The 20,769-nt window shown below is 42.2% G+C and overlaps 1 protein-coding gene across 11 annotated transcripts in view; it reads left to right on the top strand.

Moving 5' to 3' along the window:
• Positions 1–20,769, top strand: part of Dennd2a (DENN domain containing 2A) — a 104,654-nt gene that overhangs the window by 27,167 nt on the left and 56,718 nt on the right. For 9 of the 11 annotated variants that reach the window (XR_011707430.1, XM_071611619.1, XM_071611643.1 and 6 more), the window contains 2 exons: positions 14,661–14,762; positions 19,041–20,123. Coding sequence is in view for 10 of the 11 variants with exons in the window: in XM_071611619.1 (XP_071467720.1) it covers positions 14,689–14,762; positions 19,041–20,123 (1,157 nt within the window). In the remaining variant the exon portion in view is untranslated. Of the gene's footprint in view, positions 1–10,795; positions 10,837–14,660; positions 14,763–19,040; positions 20,124–20,769 lie in introns of those variants that run through there. The other 2 variants (XM_071611621.1, XM_071611642.1) reach the window with 2 other exon arrangements.

A 20,769-nucleotide genomic window follows, 5' to 3' on the forward strand; every position in this document is an offset into this window, starting at 1 on the left:
CTTCAGTTTCTTTAGCTGAAGTTTGCTCAGTTTCAGCCATCTGGAAGCAGATTCATCTTTAAAACAGGGGCACGCACACAGCGGTTGCTTTTTCTTTCCTTTTTTCCTCACTTTGGTAAAGTAACTGAACGCAGATTGAACTTGATGCTATGGGTTAGTGTAGTATCCTTGGGTTGTTTAAGAAAAAGGAGGGCACAGGGTACCTTGTGGAACCGTGGGAACCGCGGTGGCCCGGCCAGGAGTGGGCTGGATCGAGGCGGTGGAAAGCCACCTTCCCACCATCGTGGGTCCGTTTCCACTGCCCCACTCACGGCTCCCACCAGGGCCAAGGGTGCAGAGCGCTTCCGGTTCCAGGAACGCAGAGATGGATGCCGCTCTCCAGGAGCGGACTCTGATTGGCTGGATTCGACTCAGGCCTCCTTTGCAGCCAATCATCTGTGACCAGGGGGTGGGTCCATTGCTCAAATATGGCTGCCAGCGGCCTTGTGTCCCGTGGTGGAGGGAATGGGAGCTTGACGGAAACGAGGACTCCTTGTGAGGTAGGCGGCTGTGCCTCATGCCTGCCGTATTCACTGCCTGTGCTTTGTTTCCTCGACCATTTTGCTCTCATGTCTTAATGTCTGTGTTCACAGGAACTCTAGTCCTAAAGTTCGCGCTAAGTACTTTAACAAAACTGGAAGTTGCTCTCGAAGGACATAATGGTGCAGTACAGGAAGGGCTTCGGGGCTAGACCCAGCTTTTTTTTTTCTTTTTTTCTTAAATAATATTTTAGTTGTTGATGGACCTTTACTTTATTCATTTATTTATATGCGGTGCTGAGAATGGACCCAGAGCCTCATACATGCCAGCCACGACCCCAGCCCCTAGACCCAGCTTTTAAAGCGCAGTGATGGTATTTGTCAGCTGTGTGCTTCAGTCTCCGCTTGCCCACGTGCCTTCTTTTTCTTCCTTCCTCTTTCTGACCATTTTATTTTGAGCTATAATTCACATACAATAAAAATTCATCAGGTGTGCAATTTAATTTTTTTGTATGTGTAAAGTTGAGCAATCATCATCACAATTGTGGAACACTTTATACCCCTTAGCTACCCCACCCCCCAGTTCCTTTAAATCCCAAGCAACCACCAAGCTATTTTATCTATGAATCGGCCTATTTGGAACATTTCATATAATGGAATTACATAATAGATATACTTTTTTCCCCACTCCAGTACTGGCGATTGAATACAGGAGCATTCTACTACTGTACTACACACCCAGCCCTTTTTTATTTTTATTTTGAGAAAGGATCTTGCCAAATTATCCAGGCTGTCTTGAAATTTGCGATCCTCCTGCTTTAATCTCAGGAGAACTAGGATTACAGGCATGTGTGATGTGGATTTTTTAAACTGGTTTCTATTTGCTTAGCATGATGTTTTTAAGGTTCATCCATGTTGTGGCATGTGTATAAACTTTATTTCTTTATGACTGAATAACATCCCTTGTATGGATATACCACCCTTTATTTATTTAGCCTTCTGGGTTATTTCTGCTTTCTGGTCATTATGTATAATGCTACTGTGAACATTCCTGTAGAACATATGTGTTTTTATTTCTCTTGGGAGCTGCATTATTTCTATGAGTAACTATGTTTGTGCTTAATACAGTGCCTGACAGATTTTAACAGTGTTAATTTCTTTACCCTGACCTTTCCAGAAGGTTATGAATGAAAGTTATTTCCTGCTTGCTGCCCTTAGAAGAAAGTCAGGCTGCCCCCAAAAGCCTGACCCTTAGGGTCACATTCTGAGGTTACTGTCCCCAGCATCACTGAATAGAAGATTCTTGCATCAGACATGAGAGGGTGATGATCCCAGCTGAGTCTAATCAAAGGTATTGAAAGAGCAAATATCAAGTTTTGAGGGGTGAAACAGAATTTGGAATAGAAAGATAACGATTAGATTCCCAATTCTCCTATTTAAGTACTATGATAATAGGCAAGTCTGACCTTTGATCTTTTCATTTTCAAAGTGAGGATAATGGGAAAATTGAAGTGGTGGCTGTAAACTCCTCAGACTGTAGCCCATTTGTGAATCTAGTTCTTGCCTGCAGCTGGCTTTCTTGCTCTGAGGAAGAGCTAGGCCCATCTCAGAAGTTCACAAGGTCTTCAGGCACATCCAGATTTTCAAGGGTGATCGTAAATGGATGCTATTCATTTGGGCTCTTCAGTTATTTCAGCACCATTTATTAAAAAGTCCAGATTTGAAGGTGGAACTCAGTGGTAGAGTGCTTTCCTAGCATGTGTGAGATCCTGGGTTCAGTCCCCCAGACTGCCAAAAAAAAAATAAGAAGAAGGAAGGTCCATCTTTTCCCTAGTGATTTAAGATGTTACCTTTGTCGTACATAATAAGTTCTGTATGTCTTGACTTTTTGTTCTATACCACTGGTCTGTTTATTCTTGTGGCTATCCCACACTGTTTTAATTATAGAAGCTTTATAGTGTGTTTCATATGAGGTTGGAAAGTCTTCCCCACAACTTCCTCCCATCTCTGTTTGTTTTAATGTTTTTCTAGCTCTTTTTGCATGTTTGGTAATCTTGTCCTAAGGTATTCAGTGTCCACCTGGAGGGGCCTGATGGATGGCAGGGGTAGAATAAGGGTTGAGTTGTCTCTTGGACCTGGATGGGCTTACTTTGGTAAACTGATTTTGTTACATTCTGTTTTCTTTTTAAACATTTTTTAATTAGTTAATTATTTCTAATTAGGTATATATGACAGCAGAATGCATTTTGATTCATTGTACACAATTGCAGCACAACTTTTCATTTCACATTGTAGTGTCACACCTATGTGCAGTCATACATATACCTAGGGTAATGATGTCTATCTCATGCCACCACCTTTCCTGCCCCCATGCTCCCTCCCCTTTGCCTAATCACAGTTCCTCCATTTTTCCCATGCCCCCACCCCCATTACATTCTGTTTTCTTTTTTATTCATGGTCACTGGAAGCTTCTAGGGACTGGATAGCTCTCATTTTTCCTGAACCTCCAAAAAATCATGTAAGACTGTTTTGTTTTGGCAGTACTAGACATAAAAATCAGTGCTTACCACTGAATTACACCCTGTTTTAATTTTTTATTTTGAGACAGCTCATCAAACTTGCGATCCTCTTGCCTCAGCCTCCTAAGAAGCTAGGATTACAGGGGAGCACCTCTACCCAGCAAAATAGTCTTTAATAGATTTGGATAAAGGGCATATGAAAGTTTTCTGTACTCTTCTTGCAACTGTTCTGTAAGCTTGAAATTATTTCGGAATAAAAATGGTTAAGGTCATTATGCTTCTGATATCATCTTGACAAAAGCTTTCAGAAAGTCTACACAAGTTATGTTCATAGATCCTGCCTTGGTTCACATGTTGATTGACCCTACAAAGAAAGCCCACAAATCAGGTAGACAGAATCTGCGGTTAGGCAGGATCATTGTTGCTTTTCATGCTTCCTTAAGTGCTGATCATCCTGAGATTATGCAGACATTTGTGCTATTTACCCATACAGCCCAAAGGAGATTTGGTCCATCCTCCAGCCCAGCTCAGGGGCTGCTCTTCCACAAAGGGCCCTCACCTTCACCTGTTCTACTTATCATATTGTGTTTTGTATTATAGACATTCATGTGCATCTTGTGTTTGAGAATGAAAACTCTTGGAAGGACAAATAAATCTATTTTGCATTTCTCCTAGGCTTTGCTCCTTTCCCTGTGCAAAGTAGACACAACTATTAGTTGGAGGTATGAATTAGATAACTCTTTCCCTGTTAGCTGTCGATCCCTGTATAATCTCAATTTTGGACCCATTGATATATCAATACTGGGAAATGATTACTGTGGACCAGGATCTAAGTGTTGGTGGTCACTAATGGAGAAGAGGTCATGAGAATAAACTTTACCTGTTCCTCCTTTCAGGAAGTACTGTGGCAAAGCAAAATAGTTGTGGAGCAAAGAACTCAGAGAGCTGAGTGCCTTGCAGCTGTGGTGGCAACTGGGGGCCTTGCTGAGGGTGCCACAGGTTAGAGGGCTTGCTGAGCATGTATGAAGCTCTGGGTTCAGTCTTCAGCACCACATGCACGCACGCGTATACACACACGAAGTATAGTTTAATGGTTTATAATATTCATGGAGTTGTGTAACCACCATCACAATCCACTGTATTTTTAAAATTCTTTCTTTTTAGGCAGTGCTGGAGACTGAACCCAGGTCCTTGTATGTGCTAGATAAGAGCTCTACCATTGTGCTGTATCCCTAGCCCTCACAACAGATTTTAGGGCATTTTCATCACCTCAGGAAGAAACTCCATACCGATGAGCAATCACTCCCCATTCTTCCACCCCCATTCCTGAACTCAGCAATCACCAATCTACTTTTTTTTTTGGGGGGGGGGGCGGGGTTACTGGGAATTGAACTCAGAAGCACTTAACCAATGAGCTTCATCCCCAGCCCTTTTTTTATTATTATTTTTTATTTTGAGAGAGGACCTCGCTAAGTTGCTGAGGTTGGCTTTGAACTTGTGATCCTCCAGTCTTAGCTTCCCGAATTGCTGGGATTATAGGCATGCACCATCATCCCCAGTACCTCAGCCCTTTTTTAGTTTTTATTTTGAGACAGTCTCACTAAATTGCTCAGGGTCTTGTTAAGTTACTGATGTTGGCTTTGAACTTGCAATCCTCATGTCTTAACCTCTCAATTCACTGGGATTACAGGAATGTGGCTTGGTGATTAAGTGTACCTAAATTCAATCCCTGGTACCAAAAATAAATAAACAAACAAATAAATAAATAAAATATGTAGGGGCTGGGAGTGAAGCTCAATGATAGAGCATATGCTTGGCGTGCATGAGGCCCTGGGTTCAATCCACAGTGTAAAAAAAGAAAAAGAAATGATTTATCTGAATTCAGACTATTTAGCCATATTTTAGCAGCATTAGCATATTTCATAACTTTGTAACCTTTTTTTTTTTTGGTACAGGGGATTGAACCCAGGGCACTTAACTACTGAGCTATAGCCACAGTTCTTTTTATTTTTTATTTTGAGACAGATTCTTACAAAATGGCTGAAGCTGGCCTCAAATTTGTGATCTTCCTGCCTTAGCCTCCCCAATTGCTGGGATTACGGGTGTGGGCTACCACACCTGGCCTTTTGTAACCTCTATCAGAGAAATAACACCAGCATTAACTGGGGAGGACTGACCAACTCCCTAAGCCTTCCACACTGTAGTAGTGTACACTTGCAAGAAAGCCATATATTATACATTCTCTGTCTTTACCCTCTATAGAATGGTAAACCCAAAGGCAACATATGGAAATATTTCCACATTGCCAATGATCAAGGGGGAAAACAGGATTTGCAAATGTTGTCAAGTAGAAAATGTGTTTCTAGCTACCAAGGTGGCCAAATTCATCTATATGTAAGGATGTTCTACAGATGTGAGAAAATTCTTTCTGGGTTTACAAAAGTGAGAACAAGACCTCTTGAGCTGCCTCTGGCCTCAGGACATCACCAAGTGTGGTCCAGTTTGTATTCTTAGACTGCTCTGGCTACAGGTCCCAGGGGCTTCATTTGTCAGACTGACAGGTGCAGGTCAGGAAAATACTGACCAGGTGGTTAAAAGTCGCCAAATATTCACTACCAAAGGAAGTCTTGACATTACTCAGATTGTGTTCTTGATCTTGAGGCCTCTTTTAGAGTGCAAAGGAGCCTTGATATTAAAGCCAGTGTAGGGAAGTGATAATCATCTTATAAAGAAAAAAGGTTTACTTTGGAACCAGAATAGAATTTAGTGGTTATAGTCCATGATTGATTGGTTCTGTTGTTTTTGGTCAGGTAGCACATCATGACAGGAACATATGGTATAGGAAAATCACTCACCTCATGGTCATTGGAAGTCAAAGAGAGCAAGGAGTGGGCCAGGGTCCCATTATCCTCTTCAAAAGCACACCCCCAATGACCTAAAGACCTCCCACTAGGCCCCACCTCTTTTCAAAAATATTTTTCTTTAGTTGTAGATGGACACAATGAATGACTTTATTTATTTTTATTTGGTGCTGAGGATCAAACCCAGTGCCTCACACTTGCTAGGCAAGTGCTCTACCATTGAGCTACAATCCCAGCCCTAGGTTCTACCACCTCTCAATAATACCAAGCTGGGAATCAAACTTTTAACACATCGGCCTTTTGGGGACACTTAAGATCCAAACTATAGCAGAAAGAATCAGTGGAATAGCATCTAGGAGTATCTGTATCCTGGTTCAAGGAAGAAGACCAACTTGCTTTGTGCTGATAACACCTGCATCAGCTTCCTGGGATACTCTGAAATAGGAAGAATTGGATGCTAGAGTGAAATACAACTTTACAAAAGAGCGGGCAAAATCAAATATTTCTATGCTGGTTGATATTTTAAATGACATGAAAATAAACCTCATGGTTCAGCTCTATATCAACAACTCCTATGCCTTTGAATTCCCTGGGGAACTTCTGAATGCAGATTCCTGTGTCCTACTTTGGTGACTTGATTCATTTTGTCTAGGATGGGGCCATGATTCCTCACTTTCAGAAGTTGTCTCTGCTGAGTTTTTTTTTTTGTTTTTTTTTTAAGATGGACACAAGGGGCTGGGGATGTGGCTCAAGCGGTAGCGTGCTCGCCTGGCATGCGTGCGGCCCGGGTTCGATCCTCAGCACCACATACAAACAAAAGATGTTGTGTCCGCCGAAAACTAAAATAAATAAATAAATGAAAGATAAGATGGACACAATATCTTTATTTATTTATTTTTATGTGGTGCTGAGGATCAAACCCAGTGCCTCACATGTGCAAGGCAAGCACTCTTTTGCTGAGTTATAATCTCAGCCCCTCCCTGCTGAGTTTTTGTTGTTGTTGTTTTGTTTTTGGTTTGGTTTGCGTTTTTTTTTTTTTAATTGGTGATTGATCCCAGGGCCTGGTGCACACTAGGCAAGTGCTCTATCACTGAGTTACAGTCCATTTTACTTTATTTTTGGGATAGAGTCTTGGTATGTTTCCAGGCTGCCCTGGAACTATCCATCCTCCTGACTCAGACCACTGAGTAGCTGGGATTACAGGCATGCACTCCTAGTACTTTTCTTTTTCTGTCTTTCTTTTTTTTCCTTCTTAAAATACAATCCTTAGTATCCAAGGGGATTGATTCCAGGACCCTACTGGGATACCAAAATCCAAGGATGTTGAAATCCTCTTACTAAATGGCATAGTGCATGATATAACCTGTGTACACCCATAAGCTTTAAGTCATCTCTAGATTACTCATAATAACTAATACAATACAAGGAACATGTAAATAGGTGTTATGCTGTATTTTTTAGAGAATAGTAATAAGAAAAAATTCTGTACATGTTCAGTACAAATGCAGTTTTCCCCCAAATATTTTGATCCATGGTTGGTTAGAACTGCAGATGTGTTTACTTCAGATACGGAGAGCTGCCTGCATGTCCACCAGGTGTCATGTGGCGTCCCACAACCACAGATTCCTCACCTGTTTCAGAGTTCTCTGTCTTATTCCAGATGTGAAAATATTGGTTTGTTCTTGAAAATACAAATAAACGAATGAATAAATAAATAAACTGCAACCCATGCTAATTTTTTTTCAAATCTTTTTGTTGAAGGAAGATTATGAAAAAAAAAACAGTCACAGAGGTACATGCCTGTAATCCTAGCTACTCAGGGGTGTGAGGCAGGAGGATCGAGAGTTCAAATCCAGCCTCAGCAATTTAGCGAGGCTCTAAATAACTCAGCGAGGCCCTGTCTCTAAATGAAATATAAAAAAGGGCTGAGGATGTGACTCGGTGGTTAAGCACTCCTGGGTTCAATCCCTAGTATGAAAAAAAGGGAGGGGGGGAAGAAGGAAAGAAAGAAAATAAAGCATCAAGAGGTTCAGCAGTGAACTTCACTGTGCCGTTAGATGTAGTGGCAATCTTACTATGTGGCTACAAGTTTTTGTGCTTCTTTTTCTCAATTATTTATTTATTTATTTATTTTGTGTGTGTGTGCTGGGGATTGAACCCAGCAGCACTTCACCACTGAGCCACATTCTCAGCCCTTTTTTGAGACAGGGTCTCATCAAGTTGCTTAGGGCCTCAACAAGTTGCCTGGCTTTGTACTTGACATCCTCCTGCCTCAGCCTCCTGAGCTACTGGGACTACAGGTGTGCACCACTGCACCTGGCTCAACTTATTTTTTTTAAAAATATTTATTTTTTAGTTGTGGTTGCACACAATACCTCTATTTATATATGGTGCTGAGGATTGAACCCAGGGCCTCGCACATGCTAGGTGAATGCTCTACCACTGAGCCACAACTTCAGCCCCAATTTATTTTGGGGGATACAAATAGCTTTTGGGTATGTTTGCTAAGAAAACTGCTCAATTCAGAAGACAATTGTGTTTTGTAATCGTTATAGTGTCTTCTCTATTTTTTGCCTTATTTTCATAAGCTGGGAAAACAGATATTAGACTGTTTAAAGCTGAACACCCTTTTAGCTTTATTTGTAATGCAAAAACTATTTAAAACTTATTTTATTGGTGTATAATCTTTTATGAACTAAAAAATAAATAAGTGTGTGTGTGTGTGTGTCTTGGGAGTATTGAGGATTTCACACATGCTAGGCAGTTGCTCTACCACTGAGCTACATCCCCAGCAACTATATTTTTTAATCAAGTTACCCTTAATATACATTATGCTTCAGAACTAATAAACCAAGATTCCAGCAGGAAAGGGCACTAGAAATTTTTAATTGCATGTATTTTACTCCTCACTCCACCTCTCCCCTGCCCAGATTTCTTTTTTTTTTTTCCTATTGAATAAAGTTAAAATTTTAATTGAGATATAATGCACATAAAATTCTTCTTCTTTTTTTTTTTTTTTTGGTACCAGGGATTGAATTCAGGGGGACTGGATCACTGATCCATATCCCCAGCCATATTTTGTATTTTTTTTTAGAGACAGGGTCTCACTGAGTTGCTTAGCGCCTTACTTTTGCTGAGGCTGGCTTTGAACTCGCCATCCTCCTGCCTTAGCCTCCTGAGCCGCTGGGATTACAGCTAAAATTCTCCATTTTAAAGTGTAGAAGTCCAGTGGTTTGTAGTGTATTTACTGTATTGTGCAACTGTCAACAGTATCTAACTTGAGCATCCTCCAAAGCAACCCTTACCTGTTAGCATTCAAGGTCTCTCTGCCTCCCTTTCCCCTGGAAACCTCACTACCTTCTGTCTCTGAGTTTGCCTCTGGACATTTCATAGAAGTGGAACCATAGCATGGTCTTTTGTGTCTGCTACCTTGGCTTCGTATGGTTCCTCTGTATTGTTGTGTGAAATAGTACTTCTATCTGTTTTCAGGGCTGATTCCATTGTGTGGATAGATCACTATTGTTTATCCATTGGTCAATTGGTCAACATTTCCTCATTTCATTTTTTATTTAAATCACTTTTTGTTTTAGGATTTGGAAAATTTTTCTCGTTATTTTCTTCCCCTGTGGCTTAAACATGTCCAGATTTACTTTTTCTAGTTTCTAGTCCAGTGATGTCCAAACTTCTTTTTGTAGATGACTTGAACAGCAAAACTTCTGTAAACCGTGTACAGCATACATGAACTCCTTTATGGTAGTCACCATTAAACCCCATCAGAGAATGTTCTTACTGTTGGTGTGATCTTAGAGGCATCCTATTTAATTCATAATGAATAATTAAAGCCAGAATAAATATGAACAATGCTGTATTGTAAGTAGACTCACTGGGCGAGGCTAAGCTTTGGACCTAGAGTAGCCACCCCTCTGGTCTGCTTGCACTGTAGGCCACGTTGGCTTCAACAACCTGCTGTTTCCACAGTGTCTATGCTGGATTCCTCCAATGGCAGTGGAGAAAAGTGGCAGGCAGGCAAGCAGGCTGGGGCAGCACCCTTCCCCAGATGCTGCTTGATTTTCTCTCCTTCAGATACCTGCGGGTCTGCAGCCCCTTGGTGAGAACTGCTCTCAGGAAAAGATCTGGTATCAGTCACTTGCTATATGTAGGGAAGCTCTTTATATCTGTTCAAAAATCTTCATCATTGGACACCTGTAATCCCAGCGACTCAGGAGGCTGAGGCAGGAGAGTTGCAAATTTGAGGCCAGCCTCAACAATTTAGTGAGGCCCTGAATCTACTTAGTGAGACCCTGTCTCAAAATTTAAAAAGGTCTGGGGATGTCGTCCAGTGATTAAGTGCCCTGAGTTCAATCCCTGGTACAAAAATTCAAAACAAAACTTCACCTATTTCAGAGAAGTATTTGACATTTTAGTACTTGAAGTCACTTTTAGAAAGAAAAATAGCAGGGGCTAGGGTTATGGCTCAGAGGTAGAATGCTCGCTTAGCATATGCGAGGCCCTGGGTTCGATCCTCTCAGCACCACATTAAAAAAATAAAGGTATTGTGTCCAACTACAACTAAAAAATAAATATTAAAAAAAAAAAAAGGAAAGCGGGGCTGGGGATGTGGCTCAAGCGGTAGCACGCTCACCTGGCATGCGTGCGGCCCGGGTTCGATCCTCAGCATCACGTACAAAGATGTTGTGTCCGCCGAAAACTAAAATAAATAAATAAGGAAAGAAAGAAAATTGCATATTGAGAGATCAGACTGGAACTTTAAGCCAAGTGGGTAACACTTTAAGGAACTATAAAATAATAATTTTTTTTCTCTTTAAATCTAACAGTGCCAGTCTGTAGCAATTAAGTTTTCCATGAGCTTTTGAAACAGGGACAGAAGCATTTCATATGAGATTTCCATCTCCCTCTTTTTCTCCATCAGTGTTAAAGGTAATTATGGGAAGGCTCTCCCCCGGCTTCTAAACTTTACCTAAGCCCTCTAATAAATGTGATGTCAAGGCCCAAAAAGAACCTTTGAGTCAAGAAAAGATTTTACAGTACTTGCTAAAGTAAAATCTTTACTTTGCTTACTTTAGCAAGAAGATATAGGATTAGATTAGGACTTGACTAATAAATAGGCTATAAATGTTAGAATTTTTAAGATATTTAACATATTTTTCTCCAGTTTTTAAGACAGTTTTAAAGAAATGTTCAAACATACAAAAATATATGAGCTCTTATATACCCATCCTCTAACTTCAAAGTTTTTTGTAACATTTTAAGTCTAATTAAAATTATTAGTAATAATTAAGCCCATCTGGTTAACAGGAAGTTCTGTTTTTATAGAAATCGATTGAGTGGGAAAATATGTGATTACCATTCATTCATTCATTCTCCCCCTTGGTAAGCATTCTGAATCACAAAGCCAGATTGTCTAGGAATAAATAAATTGGTAAGCATTCTGAATCACAAAGCCAGATTGTCTAGGAATAAATAAAGAATGCTGGGTAGTGCAAACATCTTCTAAAACTTTTTTTTTTTTTTTTTTTTTTGTTTAACTGGGAATTGAACCCAAAGGTGCTTTACCACTGAGACATATCCCCAGCCCTTTTTTATTTTATTTATTTATTTATTTTTGGGTGGGGGCGGTGCCAGAGATTGAATTCAGGGCACTGGGCCACTGAGCCACATCCCCAGCCCTATTTTTTTAAAAAATTACTTATTTTATTCATTTTAGTTGTTGATGGGCCTTTATTTTTTATTTATTTGTGGTACTGAGAATCGAACCCAGTGCCTCACACATTCAAGGCAAGCGCTCTACCACTGAGCCACAACCCCAGCCCCTTGTATTTTTTTAATTTAGAGACAGGGTCTTACCGAGTTGCTTAGCGCCTCGCTGTTGCTGAGGCTGGCTTTGAACTCGCGATCTTCCTGCCTCAGCCTCCTGAGCGACTGGGATTACAGGTGGGCGCCACCATGCCCGACTATTTTTCTTTTTCTACTTTGAGGCAGGGTCTTCCTAAGTTGCTGAGGCTGGTCTTGAATTTGTAACCCTCCTGCCTTCTGAATCTCTGGGATTACAGGCCTGTGTCACTGCGCCTGGCTAAGACTTTTGATTTACCATATTTAAGATTCCAGACCAGCCTCCAGACAATTCGTTTTGGTACATAAAAGAAGTGCCTAAGAATTTTCATGTCTGCCAGGGTTTCCAGGTTAACGGAACAGATCCCTAGTGGACCCTACTTTGAGAAATGGCTCCATCATCTAGACTATAAATGATAGTAATGTTTGTGGCAGTAGTTTAAGTCACAGAGTACTCTCAGCAAATTAGGCTAGGTTTGTCACCTAATTAATGATTATCAATCATCAGAGGCAAAAAAGGAAAAGTCAAATTTTAATGGAAGCAGCTTCTTCCATAGCTCTGGATTCATAGGTGTTGGTATACTGATTGCTGAGTGTGCAAGGGCTTCTGTGCCCTCCTGACTTCCAGCCTCTGAAATCCACTTGAACTTGCTCTCAGAAAATAGCATCAGTTGTTTGTCAGGAGCCTGTGGTTTTAGTACTAGAAGTTATTACTACCTGATGGGAAGCTAGTTCATTCAGCACCATGTGTTTGGCGGTTAAGTGCTTCTTGTGGTCTTAATCTTGAAGTTCATATGTGGTTCTCTGTGCATTAGACAGTGGGCTTTTCTTTTGGAAAAGCTCTGCTTCCTGAGATGAGTAGGGAAACTGTTCCCTTGGAGGGAGATGAGAACCTGGTTACAGCCTGATGGTGACCCAAGCACAGTCCTGGTACTCTCCCAGAGAACAGAGGCTCAGCCTTACTCATCTTTGAGTTCCCAGACTTACACATAGCCTGGCCCTAGTCATGGTGCTGGTGATGAGGGTTCAGCTTGAAGGAAGAGGGTAGGTGGAAAGTCCTCACTCACATGGAACAGAACTTGGTCTGTGTGGAGCCAGAGTGCAGCCCATGGAGAGCAAGGAGCAGGGGTGTAGAGTGGCTGCTCCCTTGCTGTCCCATGTGGCCCTCTGCCAGAAGAGGACAGAAGGGCACTGTCTGTGGGCCCACTACATTGGGAGGCTCCAGAAGTCTCATCTGTGCCAAGCATTATGAGAGGGACAGTGAGTTCCTTCCTGTCCCTGAAAGGCCTTTCAGGGCTCTCCTGCATCATAGGATGGGTGAGCCCGAGAGCCTGGCTTCTTCCAAGAACTGGGCTTAGTTACAACACAGATGTATTCCAGAATGTACGGTGCTCCAGAGTTTCTGAGTAAGGGGACATCTGAACTCATGGGCAGGCCATAGCTTCATCCCCTCTCCAAACCCATCCAATTTGGTAAAGCTGACTGTCCCAGTCCTAGTTGTTCAGCTCAGGGCTCCCTGCATCCTGTTTTCTAGTGTACAGCCCATGTTCACTTATTTCTTTGTCTTTTCCTCTCTGACCTTCCCAAGAGTTATGTGCAGGTCTTAAAGCTCCGCCCTTTGATTTCTTGGAGGCAGAGGTGGCCAGGCCAGAACATTGGGCAGCTACCTTGTCACCTGACATGTATGCCAGCATGGGAGAGGGTAGAAGTCTTGGAAACTTGAGAAGAAGTTGGGAGAGGGATTCCCTGGAAGTTCCCTGGAAAAGGAACATGAATCCCCAGTCTCTCAGTGCTCCTTGGACTGTAGTCAAGAAGGTAGCTCCTGTCCATCAGGAGAGACTGGCTCTGAGGTGTTTGTGCTTTCCAGAAACTCATAACTCATCTTACTGCCTTTCTCTGGTGGATGTCATCTTTCTCGCCACCTCTACCGGAGTAATGTCTACCTGTGTTGGAGTCAAGAGACTTGCTGTAGAAATCAGCAAGTCAGTTACTTGAGTTTATTTAGTGTAAGACACCTCTTCTTTGGCTTCCACTTGATCTTTTTTTTATTTTTAGGATTGCTAAGATGACCTCCTAGTTTTCCTTGGACAAGACAGATGACTAGTGACCAGGGGTTTCTCCTCCTTGGTTGAGACAGCTGGGAGACACTCTCCTGGTGGGACTCCATGGACAAGGCTTGTGTGGGTTTACATGAACCATCAGGCCAGAAGAGTAGAGTAGCCCAGTGGAGAGATTTCCATTTTGGTGTGGGCTTTATTTATACTCTTCTTTGGGGACTGTTAGCTCATCACAGTGGTTCTTAGCACCCAGTTGTATTATATTCAAATTTGGCTTTCTAAGGTTCCAGTCATCCCACAGGTTTTACTTTCCATGGTTTTAGTCACCCACCTGGTCAACCATGGTCCCAAAATCTAGTAAGTGCAGTGAGATATTTTGAGAGAGAGATGATATTCATATAAATTTTATTACAACATATTGTTCTCTTTTATTATTAGTTATTGTTTGTAATATCTCACTGTGCCTAATTTTAAATTAAACTTTATCATAGGTATGTAGGTAAAAGAAAAAACTGTTTACATAGGGTTCCATAGTAACTGTAGTTTTAGGCATCAACTGGGGGTTTTGGAACATATCCCCCTTGGATATGGGGAGGCTACTATATGTTTTCCTAAATTTGTTGATGACATTGGCTAAAAGATGCATATAAGGAGGTTGGTAGGGGATCTGAGACTGGGTAGTCTCAACATTGTTTCTCCTGGGGTGGGAATTTTGAACGGCACATTCCTCTTGTCCCCACTCCTGGGTGGAATCTGTCAGGGATAAATAGTGTGGAGTGTGGGCCAGAGATCTGCTTCCCTGGGAGGGTGGCCTGGCTGGCAGGGCTCACTGAGTGTGCATACCTGTCCCCCCAGGCCACCTGGAGTTCCTCTCATTGCTGACATGATGACAGTGTGCAGGCCAGCCAAGGGCAGCCAGAGCCAGACTGCAAACCTGAGCTACAGATTGGCTGACAAGTAAGAACCACCATCTCACACTCCCCCAACTGAGAGCTTGCTCTTGATCTCCTTCCTTTTTCCACCACCTTTCCTCCTCACTGACACCGCTTCCTTGAGCTGAGTAGGTTCAGTTAAATCCAAAGAGCGCTTCTGACAAACCATGCTGTGTTCCTTCTCAGAGTCCAGCTAGGGCCTCAGTGACTGACAAGTCACTCCAGGTGAGCCTCCCATAAATCATCTCCCTGCACTGTACTCAAGACTCAGAGCAGGGGCTGGGATTATGGCTCAAGGGTAGAGCGCTTGCCTAGCATGCATGAGGCACTGGGTTCGATTCTCAGCACCACATACAAATAAATAAATAAATAAGACTCAGACCCAAGCCAAGTGGTCAGGAGAAGTCTGACTGGTGCCCGGTATGTTGTGGTGACTTCAGAACATGACACCATTATGCACTTCAGGCCAAGGGTTATTTTTCTGAGTACTAGGATGTGGAAGTATTTCACTTATCTTTGAACCCTAAATCTTTGCAGCTGTGTCTTCCCCATCTTATATCAGCATATTGGTTTCCTACTCCCAGAGCTTTTTCTCTGATACTCTGGCACATTCTGCAAAGCATTTGGCAATCACTGAGCTGGTCACAGCTTGCACCACAGACCCAAGCTCATTTTGGGATGGCAGAATCCTGAAAACAGGAACTCTAGAAACTCTTGAGTGTAACAACCACATGAAAAAGGCACTGTCTTTAGGGATACTTGAAATGGTTTCACCACCTTTGCCTGCTTTGCTTGAGCTTAATAAATTCAAGGAGCGCTTCTGACAAACCATGCTGTGTTCCTTCTCAGAGTCCAGCTAGGGCCTCAGTGACTGTCAAGTCACTCCGGGTGTTTGGGATCTTATATAACAAATGGAATGATTATAATGACACAGTTGCCCCTATTGATATCAAGATTTATAATGTCTGCTGTACTCTGGGAACATTGTGTATATTAACTTAGCCATTCATTTATTCATTCATTGACTGAATACATATTTACTGATTGCCTGCTATGTACCAGGAACAGTAAACAAGATCAGTTTGGCCTCTGCAGTCAGAAAGTTCCAATCTAGAGAAAGGAGATAGGATTCTTTTTTTTTTTTTTTTTTTTTGGTACTCTGGGTGTTGAACCCAGGGGCACTTAACCACTGAGCCACATCCCTGGTCCTTTTTATATTTTATTTTGAGACAGGGTTTCACTAAGTTGCTTAGGGTCTCGTTAGGTTGCTGGGGCAGTCTTTGAACTTTTCTTTCTTTTTTTTTTTTTTTTTTTTATAATTTTAAAAAATGTTTTCTAGTTGTAGATGTACACATTACCTTTCCTTTATTTATTTATTTTTATGTGGTGCTGAGGATTGAACCCAGTGCTCACATGTGCTAGGCAAGCATATTACCCCTGAGCTACAACCCCAGCCCAAGGTTTTGAACTTTTAATCCTCCTGCCTCCCAAGGTGCTAGGATTACAGGCTTGTACCACTATGCCCTGCAGAACTCTATTTTAAGAATTAAAAAAAAAAAAAAAAAATGGAGCAAGACTGAAACCTAAATTCTACTGACTGTAAAACCCATGTATTTATCTGCTGTTCAGTATTGCTCAGTAGCACATGATGGTTATATATTCTATCATCACTTGTTGCCAAGCATGCACTAACCCTAATTGTGTTTTTGTGTGTCTGTCCTCTCATTACATCTTGCTTCTGGCATCATAAGAGCAGGGATTCTGCCTTTTGAGCCCTCAGTAAAATAGCAATGGTCTGATTGTGATTCTAAAATCTGAATTCATGTTAATGTCATTAGTGTTGACAGAACAATTTAAAATGTTTTTCTCTTTTGTAAGCACTCTGTTATGAATACTAATTGTTTATTTAAATAAGGAATTCTGCTTTCATATCCATGGAAAATGTGTTTGCATTTTCACAAGTTTCTAATTTATGCTGTGTAACCAAGAACACCAGCATAATTTGTATGCCAGTGTCTCCATTGAGGGACAAGTTTTTACATGAACAACTGTTAGTCTTTGGAATGAACAGTTATAGTAACAGCATGCATGAAACTGCTGATTATTCATCCCTTACTGTGAACCTTCATGGAGTCTCAGGATCCCTATACAGTCAGATTTATGAATATTTAGAAAATGTGCCCATGAGGCTGGTCCATGAATGTTCACTAATTTCAGCACCTCTAAGATCACTGTGTTTGGTTTTGTAACCTTTGCTGGTGGAAGAATGTTTTGTATTTCAAAACACATATATTCTGAGATGAGCTTAAAAATGTTTTTCTTTCAAAGTATTTTCTAGCATCTTCATGGCATTAACTAATCTCCTCAGATCACACTTGGAGGTTTATATCCCCACGTGTATGACTAGGGGATAGTCAATGTCTGCCATTGTGGAGATGTTCATTCTTGTGCTCTGCCCACTACAGAGCCATTAGCTACACGGGGCTACTGAGAGTACTTGACTTGTGGCTGATGCAACTAAGGGACAGAATTTAATTTAATTGGATTTAAGTTTAAATATCCACATGTGGCTAGTGGCGAGTATACTGGACAGTGCATTTCTAGGCCATGTGTAAAATTCAGATCTGCCTATTTATGCAGACATTCGTTTATGTAGCAGATATTTATTGGCTACCTGCTGTGCCAGTGTTGTTTTAGGTACCAGGGGAGCAGCAGTAGCAAAAATAGGCCTAAACAACAAAGCATTTTCACTGCCCTTGGTGAAAGTTCACCCCAGTAGTGCTCACAGTCCATAGGAGGCTCATTCCAAGTACACCCAACTCATCATGGCTTTACCCACTCAACTCAGGATAGTATCAAGCCCAGAATTAGCAAAGCTTTGTGACTTATTGTTCAATTTTTGGGTACTTGGGAATGGAACAGGGGCATTTAACCACTGAGCCATATCCCCAGTCATTTTATTTTTATTTCTATTTTTTGGGGTATCGATTGAACTCAGGCGCGCTCAACCACTGAGCCACATCCCTAGCCTTGTTTTATATTTTATTTAGAGACAGGGTCACTGAGTTTCTTAGCACCTTGCCTTTTGCCGAGGCCGGCTTTGAACTTGCTATCCTCCTGCCTCAGCCTCCCGAGCCACTGGTATTACAGGCATGTGCCACCATGCCTGGCAGTCCTTTTATTTTATATTTTGAGATGGGGGTGAGGGGGTGGAGAGGTGGGTCCCTAAGTTGCTGAGGGTCTTGCTAAGTTGCTATGGCTGGCCTTGAACTTGTGATCCTCCTGCCTTACACTCCTGTGGTGCTGTGATCACAAGGTGTGCACCACTATACCTGGCCTCTTTCAGTTTTTAAATAGTCATTGTAAAAAATAAGAATAAGAAAGCAAGGATGGGGCTGGGGATGTGGCTCGCCTGGCATGTGTGTGGCAGAGTTCGATCCTCAGCATCACATACAAACAAAGATATTGTGTCCGCCGAAAACTAAAAATAAATAAATTTTTTTTAAAAATTTTTAAAAAAGAAAGAAAGCAAGGATGGGCTGGGGCTCAGTGGTAGAGCGCTTGCCTAGCATGTGCAAGGCACTGGGTTTGATCCTCAGCACCACATTAAAAATAAATAAATTTTTAAAATGTCTATCAACAACTAAAAAAAAAATTTAAAAAAAAAGCAAGGAAAACTTGAACTATATAATCTTTTCCTCATGAAATTACTCTAGGGGCTAGGAGTGGCTCAGCGGTAGAACACTTGCCTGGTTTGTGTGAGACCCTGGATTCAGTCGTCAACATCACAAAATAAGTAAATGAAAGAGAAAGGAAAGAAGGAAGGAAGAAAAGGAGGGAGGGAGGGAATTAAGGAGGGAGAGAGAAAGAGAAAGAAAGAGTTACTTGTTATTTGTCAGGGAAAAAAAATAACAGCCCCACCATTTATTGTATACTCATAACACGATAGATACTTTATGTGGACTGGCTCATTAAATGTTTATAGCCACATCATTAGATGCATGTTATTATAGTCTCCATTTTACAGGTGAGGAAACTGAAGTTTAGCAGACTTAAATTTAAGTTGCCCATGGTTAGTGGTTGAATTAAGATTCAAATCCAAGTCTGTCCGACTCCAGAACCCAATTGTTGCCTTTTATTCCACCATGCTGTCTGCCCAAGAGAACATGAAAGTAATTTTTTTTAAATGATGACCTCAACGTTTATGGTTTAAAACTAGCATGTAACTAAGTTCTAGTCACTCTCCATGATCAGCCAGGCACAATTAAGAATCCCTCACCCCGTGTTTGTCTTTCTGACTCAGGGTCAAGGTGGAAGGTCCAACAATTGGGGAAGCCCCTCTAAGGCAACTCTTTCAGTCCTACATTCTTTCCCCCAAGACTGATCGAGAGTCGCCCTTCAGAAGGAACCCCCTGGAAAGCCTAAATAACCTCATGCTGGAGGCAAGAATGGACATGTTCAGCTCAAACATGATCATCAGTGGCCCAGCTGTAGACCTTGGCCCCAACGAAGCCAGCAGGGCTGGGAGGAAGCAGCTAGGTGGTATCCAGAACCTGCGCCCTTGCACCCGAGCTGGAGCCCGGCACAAGGCTTTTAGCATAAAGGACAAGATATCTGAGTGGGAAGGCAAAAAGGAGTTGCCCACTGCAGCACCCAGCAGGCCAGTGGATGAGCAAGAGGATTACGGGCCATCCTGCATGTTGGAGAGAGGTAGCAGCGAGGTCGTGAGAACTCGGGTCGCAGAGGGTAAGAATGGAATGAAGCCCGAAACAGAGAGCCTGGAGAGTGAGAGGTGGAGAGGGGCAGTGAACGTTGGGGGTCCGGACATAGAGAGGAGGCCAGACCTTGGCCATCTCGAAGGGGAACCAGAGGCCTGTGGGAACAGAGGCCGGGAGCCGAGGCTCTGGAAGCCACACTTCCAGAATGACCACCTCTCGGTGCTGAAGCAGGTCAAGAAACTGGAGCAGGCATTGAAGGACGGGTCAGCGGGCTTGGATCCCCAGTTGCCGGGGACATGCTATTCCCCACACTGCCTGCCTCACAAGGCAGAGGAGGAGCCCCAGCCTCCTGAGAACCACCGGAGTGGCGTAGAAGCTGGCCGCAGGGGCCACCACTTGGATCTAGAGGGCAGGGAGCCCACCTCTGAGGCTACAGAGGGGTCCTCTACAAAGCCCTTCATCAACCCCCTGCCCAAACCCCGGAGAACGTTCAAACATGCCGGAGAGGGAGACAAGGATGGGAACCCAGGTGTTGGCTTCAGGAAAGAGAAAAGAAACCTGCCACCCCTGCCTTCCCTGCCTCCCCCACCGCTGCCCTCGTCCCCGCCTCCTGCCTCTGTGAACAGAAGGCTCTGGACCGGAAGGCAGAGACCCAGTGCTGACCACAGGTAGGTGCTGTCTGGCTGGTGCCCCTTTTGGTGACTGTGCTGTAGCTTAGATCCCATCCCAGCTGCCTGTTCTCAGCCTAATTATTTGTCACATTAAGTTGAGGGATCTCACTTGGAGTTATTGGAGACTGTTTATAGCATAAGGTAGTTTGGTGATTTACCTGGAAATGTGGTTACCATGCATATTCTATTTCTTCTCTCTCCTAAAAAAAAGAGTATTTACTTTTAAAAATTACCTTTCAAATGTGATAAAGTCTTATAATTGGTCAGTGACTAAGAGTTAAGTGAAGAATTTGTTAGAAATTTGCAGTCTTCTAACTGGTAGTACCTGGTATCTACTTGGATCTTCCAGCTCTCTTTCATGTTTTTTCTTGGAGTGGGCTTGGGAAGCACATTGTCTGGGGCTACTTTGACTTCTTGTTTACCTTTGAAACCTTGAACAAGTTACTTCTTGAAGCCTTATTTTCCTCATTTATATATACAGATGCATCATATGATAATATGAAAATGACATTAAATAATAAAGGATGTTAATGCTTAAAAGTAAAATCTGTTCTTTGGAAACAATTTCTTTCCTGCTTTGAAACATAATTTTGGGTCCATTTCTAATTGATTTGATACCCACTAACCTAGAAATCAGGTTTAG

Source organism: Marmota flaviventris, chromosome 1 (assembly GCF_047511675.1).
Source record: "Marmota flaviventris isolate mMarFla1 chromosome 1, mMarFla1.hap1, whole genome shotgun sequence".
In the NCBI taxonomy this organism is placed as follows: domain Eukaryota; kingdom Metazoa; phylum Chordata; class Mammalia; order Rodentia; family Sciuridae; genus Marmota; species Marmota flaviventris.